This window comes from Buceros rhinoceros, unplaced genomic scaffold, assembly GCF_000710305.1.
Source record: "Buceros rhinoceros silvestris isolate BGI_N320 unplaced genomic scaffold, ASM71030v1 scaffold38162, whole genome shotgun sequence".
Taxonomy (NCBI): Eukaryota; Metazoa; Chordata; class Aves; order Bucerotiformes; family Bucerotidae; genus Buceros; species Buceros rhinoceros.
The window spans coordinates 1,075-7,459 of NW_010401309.1; the positions used below are offsets into that span (position 1 = coordinate 1,075).

General features: G+C 55.3%; 1 protein-coding gene across 1 annotated transcript in view; it reads left to right on the top strand.

Annotated features, from left to right (window-relative positions):
* Positions 1-6,175, top strand: part of MAST3 (microtubule associated serine/threonine kinase 3) — a gene marked incomplete at both ends in the record, with an annotated part of 7,157 nt that extends 982 nt beyond the window's left edge. The window contains 12 exons of the mRNA XM_010132225.1: positions 618-703; positions 1,264-1,421; positions 2,172-2,247; positions 2,631-2,840; positions 2,922-3,023; positions 3,552-3,684; positions 4,194-4,261; positions 4,651-4,736; positions 4,879-5,087; positions 5,427-5,565; positions 5,779-5,911; positions 6,010-6,175. Of these exons, the coding sequence (XP_010130527.1) occupies positions 618-703; positions 1,264-1,421; positions 2,172-2,247; positions 2,631-2,840; positions 2,922-3,023; positions 3,552-3,684; positions 4,194-4,261; positions 4,651-4,736; positions 4,879-5,087; positions 5,427-5,565; positions 5,779-5,911; positions 6,010-6,175 (1,566 nt within the window). The remainder of the gene's footprint in view (positions 1-617; positions 704-1,263; positions 1,422-2,171; positions 2,248-2,630; positions 2,841-2,921; positions 3,024-3,551; positions 3,685-4,193; positions 4,262-4,650; positions 4,737-4,878; positions 5,088-5,426; positions 5,566-5,778; positions 5,912-6,009) is intronic.
* Between the last annotated feature and the right edge of the window lie 210 nt (positions 6,176-6,385).

Sequence of the window (6,385 nt, forward strand, 5' to 3'; positions counted from 1 at the left end):
TGCAGGGCGGGGGGCACACGGTGATCCCGGTGCCGGACCCGGCCCCCTGCCAGCTCCCACCATCCTTGGCCCCGCACAGGAAATGGCAGCAGGAGGTGAAGAGCCTCATCCTGACGTGGACATTGCCCCGTCCATTAGAAACGTCTCCAAGAGGAAGCATTCGCCTGCCTCTGAGCCGTTGCCTTCCTGTTTATCTCCGGGCTCTGCTCGGCGGCGCCTGCTGTCTGAGGACAGGGCTGTAGGAATCCCCATTTCCCACACAACAAAGGACAAGAAGGCTGAATTTTGCTCTAATTACAATTGATATTCTCACAGAATTTTTTTTTTCCATCCAAAATGGATTCGCCACCTGACCAAGCCCCAGTGCTGTCCCTTTGCAGGGAGCCTGCTCGCTGTCACTGTCCCCCTGGACACCTGCACACTGGGGTGGCAGAACAGCCCCCCTGACCTGCAGCCCCCTCCTATTCCACCCAATTCCAGTCCATTCTGAAAAGAGCTTGCAGGGCTTTAGTAGTCAAGCCAAACCCACATCCTCTTCCCCACCCTTATCGCTCTGACGTTATTTATTTGCATTTAGATGTTGGGTTTTTTTCCTGTATGTGATTGGCATGTTTGCACTCGCAGGGCTGATGGCAGAAGGTGGTCTCTGGCTTCGCTACCCTCCTCTGGCTATGGGACCAACACCCCCAGCTCCACTGTCTCGGTAACGTTTGCAGCAGGAGAGAAGAACCCAAACCCCCTTGATTTTTGGTGAAAAGCCTCCTGAGCCCCACGGCGTGGGGTGCTTGGCAGCCCCTCTGTTCCTAGAGGACCATGTGCTTTAGCTGCATCATGTTTTCCAAATATGCTGTTAAGAAAGTCATAGAGCCACAGAGCCCAGCGAATGGCTTACAGCATCCCCGGGCGTTCCAGCATCCCCGGGCGTTCCAGCATCCCTGCAAGGGCACAGCCCAACCCTGCAGGAGAATGGCGGGCAGAAGCTGCTCAGGATGCTGTGGGTGGGCACGGGGCTCAGCGGAGTCAGACTGAGCAGGAGAAAGGACTGGGGTTTGGGGTGGGACTGGGCAGACCTTCCAGACCTCCCCAGGCTGGCCTTGCCGTCTGCATTTCACGTTACTGAGCGCAGAGGGTGCTGCCCATCAATGTTTCCAGCCTCCTAAGAGGCTCTGAGGAATATTTTCCTCGCGAGTTTGCTGGTTTCCACCCCACTGCCAGGAAGCACGGATCCATCTCCTGATCCCCCCTGTCCGTTCTTCTTTCCAGTCGTCTTCGTCCTCCCAGGAGCGCCTGCACCAGCTGCCGTACCAGCCCACTCCTGACGAGCTGCATTTCCTTTCTAAGCATTTCCGCAGTACGGAGAGCGTCACGGACGAGGAGGGGCGGCACTCGCCCTGCCTGCGCCCACGATCCAGGAGCCTCAGGTACGGCACCCGCTGTGAGGAGCAGCCACGGCGCTGCCAGAGTGATGCACCGGGTGCCAGCACATCCAGAGCATCCTCTGCCACCTCGTGAGCTGTTGCTGGGATGTCCTGGGCCTGCTAAGCCCATTCCAAGGTGATGACCCCGATATGGGTTTTCCCTTTGCAGGGGATTGGTGAACCTACAGCTTGAGGTTGTTGATGCCCTGTGCCTGGAAACATTCCAGGTCAGGTTGGACGGGGTGCTGAGCAACCAGATCGAGTTGAAGATGTCCCTGCTCACTGCAGCGGGGTTGGACTGGGTGACCTTTAAAGGTCCCTTCCAACCCAAACCATTCCAGGAGTCTATTATGATCCTATCTCCTGTGATTGTGGGCATTAGGGTCTGGTTCTCAGCATCTTCTCAGCTGTTGGCATGTGGCGTTTCTCTCCTGACAGCAGATGACACCAAAGAATGAGGTTTCTGAACGAGGGGCTGAAGCTGAAGAAAGTGGGAGAAAAAAGTGGAGGAAAAAAGAGTCGGGAGTGCAGGAGGTTAACCTTCCCTGGACCAGGGCCCGGGGACCTCCAGAACCATGCACAGTGGGAGGGATGCTGCTGGAAGTGCTGGCCCAAGGCAGACGGCTCCACTCAGATGAGCTTGGGATCAGGACTCAGGAGGAGGGAACAAATTGCTCTCCAGGGGTAGCAGCTATCTGCATCGATGCAAATGACTTGGACCTTGTAACGTGACTGGTTTCCTCCCTCCTGCAGCCCTGGACGGACGAGTGGAACGTTTGACAATGAGGTTGTGATGATGAACCATGTCTACAAGGAGAGGTTCCCCAAGGTAACTACCGGGAGTGGGGAGGACGAGCACGTTAGTCCCTCCCCGGTATCCTGACAGCACCTTCTCCAGAACAACCTCTTCTCCATGCTGGAGTATAAAATGTATGGGTAGATACCAGCAGGTATGGAGGACGCTGGAGATATGGTCATGAGCTGGGTAGGCAGGGACGTGCAGATCTGTCTCATCACACATGCAGACAGAGATCTCTGGAGACTTTGGTGGAGGTTTTCCAGCCTGCTGGAAGATGGGTCTCAAGTAGGGTCGGGATGTACACATGGATATGGGAGCTGCAGGACGTGGTAGTATGAGATCTGGGCTGCCAAACCCAACGCATGGTATGAAGGCAGATGTTCCTGGGTATCACCGGCCATTCTGCCTTGCAGGCCACAGCCCAGATGGAAGAACGTCTGCAGGACACCATCACAAACTTCTCTCCAAGCAGCACCCTGCCGCTGGCAGACGGGGTGCTGGGCTTCATCCACCACCAGATCATCGAGCTGGCCCGTGACTGCCTGGCAAAGTCCCAGGGAGCTCTCATCACCTCCCGCTACTTCATGGAGCTGCAGGAGAAACTCGAGAAGATGCTCCGAGATGTGAGTACAGGGCAGTTCCCTGCCTGGTGCCATCTCCTGAGGCCACCAATAGACGCCTGGCTTCTGTCTCCTCTCCGGCAGGCTCAGGAGCGTTCAGAGAGTGAGGAGGTGAAGTTCATCGACCAGCTGGTGAGGAAGCTGCTGATCATCATCTCCCGTCCTGCTCGCCTTCTGGAGTGCCTGGTAAGACATGGCAGCTCCTGATGTGTCTTGACTTTTGTGGTTCACACCCACCTGGAGAGGAGCCATGAAGACTTGTCTTTCAAGGTCAAGTTTTCTCACCACCTTTCCTGGTCCACCGTGGGAGCTGCTGCTCCTCACCATCCTGGCCAGACTGCAGCAAGGAGCTAAGACCGTTCCTAGCATTAAGGCCATTTCTCAGGGAGAAGCTGCTTTTTTTCCTGGTGGAGACGTGAACTTCTGGGCAAGGTTTCTCATCCACATTCAGGGCTGGTTTTTACTGTTGGGTTGGATTTCTAAAGCGCTCACCTTCGTGCTGTGGTTCCTGCAGCTGGAAGAAGGAGCTCATGCGGCTTTAGTTTCTGCCACTGACCCTTTAGATTGGGAACAATGGTAGAAACAGGAGCAGAATGTTTAGCTTTCTCCTGCCAGCATCCAGAGCCTGTCCCCAATGTCACCTGCAAGGCTTAGAGGAAAGGTTTATCTTTGCAAAGTCTCACTCCTCAACTGTGCTTGGTTTTCCCCGTCCAGGAGTTTGACCCGGAGGAGTTCTACCACCTCCTGGAAGCTGCAGAAGGACACGCCAAAGTTGGCCAGGGAATAAAGACCGATATTCCCCGATATATCATCAGCCAACTGGGGCTCGTCAAGGATCCACTGGAGGGTAGGGCACTGCTTGGGTTGGTGGCCCTGAGGTCTGCAGTGGGATATGGACTCACAGTTCACCTACTGTCGAGTGGGAATGAGCACTGGGAGGTGGCAGGGGGACCAGCAGGGCTGAGCTGGTGCCATGGGGGGGATCACAGCAGGACCAGGACGGTGTCCAAGTCTCCCAGCCAGCCCCACATCCCTCGTTATTGCGCCCAACACATTCAGCAAAGCAGATTAAGCTCGAGAACGCTTAATCCATAGGAAGCCATGGCGTTGGGGGTAGGAACCGTAATCCCTGAAGAACACAGGAATGACTATGGAAAAAAAGGAATTATATGAATGTGTAACCTCGTGCTGAACCTCTTAACACCATGACCTGAATTTCTCCATCCGATAGTTTGAGCAAAGCATGTGGCTAAATCCACACAGGACCTCCGAGTTTGGAGGGAGAGTGGCTGGTGGGGTGTTATTTTGGTGTGGGTCAAGCATGAAGAAGGTGAAAACCATCCTTGTCTTCTGCAGAAATGGTCCAGCTGGATCACTTTGACAGCGGGAACACCATCACGCCGGAGAACGATGATATCTGTGAGGTGAGTGTGGTCCTACCTCCATGTCCCACCTGCTGCCCTCAGCTTTGTCCGGCCCCACCCCGCACCGAAGCTCCTTGCAGCAGCTCCTCTGCTGTCTTAGGCTGGGAGACGTTAATTCGGGTTGTCCCCAAGGGTGACCTTGATTCAGGTGTAATATCTCACAGTCCCTCATCCGGCTTCTTGAGTGGACAGAGCTCAGAGTGGGCTCTTGATCTGCAGAGCTTGGTCTTCTGGTTTGGGGTTTGTGGCTGGAGAGGACTCAGGGAGGGATGTTCTCTGGAAGCGAGGAGCACTCAGAAGTCCTTTGTGATGGTGCTTGGTGAATTCCTGCTTGCACTCAGAGCACCAGCACACCAGGAAACATTAAAAACCTCCTGTGTCTTCTTCAGAACCAGCCTTTGGCCACGGCTCCTCGGAGGAAGCCCTGTGAGGGGGACTTTGAGACCATCAAGCTGATCAGCAATGGAGCTTACGGGTGAGTTGGGAAGTTCCTAACACTTGTCTCTATAAACGTCTCCAAACTCCTCTCCATCTGAGCCCCACAGTGCCGCGTGGTTGGTTGTGGTGGTTGGAGGACGTGTGTTGAGGTCTGGTCGTGTCGTTTCGCTGTCTCCTAGGGCCGTGTACCTGGTGAGGCACAGGGAGACGCGGCAGCGATTCGCCTTGAAGAAAATCAACAAGCAGAACCTCATCCTGAGAAACCAGATCCAGCAGGTGTTCGTGGAGAGGGACATCCTCACCTTCGCGGAGAACCCCTTTGTGGTCAGCATGTTCTGCTCCTTCGAGACGAAGCGACACCTCTGCATGGTGATGGAGTATGTGGAAGGTGAGAACAGGATTTGGGGCTGGTTGGTGCAGTGAGGAGAGGAAGCTATCAATGTCTGAGCATTAAGGACACCGTCTGGACATATTCTGCCCTGCTTTGCTTTAGGGAGCAGCACAAGGAGATGCTTTGGTGATCCTGAGTCTCACCTTGATGAAGGTGGTGGCCATGTTCACCTAGGAGAGCATTTGTGCCCCCTGCCCAGGGATCAACGCTGCTCTGAGGAGGGATGGGAGGGTCTGGCCTGGAGCTTGCTCGGCAGGAGAGGCAGCATAGCCTTGCCCACTGACCTCCCTGCCTTCTCTGAGCCCCCTGTGCTCAGGAGGACCCATGTTCCCACAGGGGGGGATTGTGCCACGTTGCTGAAGAACATGGGCCCACTGCCTGTCGACATGGCGAAGATGTACTTTGCTGAGACCGTTCTCGCACTGGAGTATCTCCACAACTACGGCATCGTCCACCGGGACCTCAAACCTGACAAGTGAGGACGTGGGTCAGGTCTGAGCAAGGATGGGGTTGGGTTTGGATGGGGAAGGGAAAGGGACTGACCCAAGCTGAGAGGATAAGGTAGAACAAGGTGATGGGTTTTGGTGCCCAAAGAGCTGGTTCTGTGTCGTTGCGCCACGCCCAGCCAGGCCCCAGGTCTCCCCAGAAGCAAACAGCATCATTGTGGGTCATCTGTCTTCTCTTGCAGTTTGCTTATCACCTCCATGGGCCACATAAAGCTGACAGACTTCGGTCTCTCGAAGATCGGCTTGATGAACATGACCACGAACCTCTATGAAGGGCATATGGAGAAAGACACTCGGGAGTTCATGGACAAGCAGGTACAAGGTCCTGCTCCACTTGGCTGATCTGCCATCACCAGGGACCAGGGGAGCCTCGGGACTTGTGGCAGAGGTGTCAGCTGCTGCTTCCTGCGCAGGTGTGTGGCACTCCAGAGTACATCGCCCCAGAAGTCATCCTCATCCAGGGCTATGGGAAGCCTGTCGACTGGTGGGCCATGGGCATCATCCTCTACGAGTTCCTGGTGGGCTGCGTCCCCTTCTTTGGAGACACCCCCGAGGAGCTCTTTGGGCAGGTCATCAGCGGTGAGTGTGGGTGGCAGCTTTGCTCCTCGGTTTGCTCTTCCCTGCAGTCAGGTCTTGACCTTAACATCTGGAGAGCTTCATTCCTTCATTTCCTCCTTGGCCGAACAGCAAGAAGGCTCCTCAAGCTTTGATTTCCCAGTTTGGGAGGATGCTTTCATCTGCTGTGGCTCCTGGAGGACTCTCCCTTGCCTAGAAGTGATCTCTCCTGCG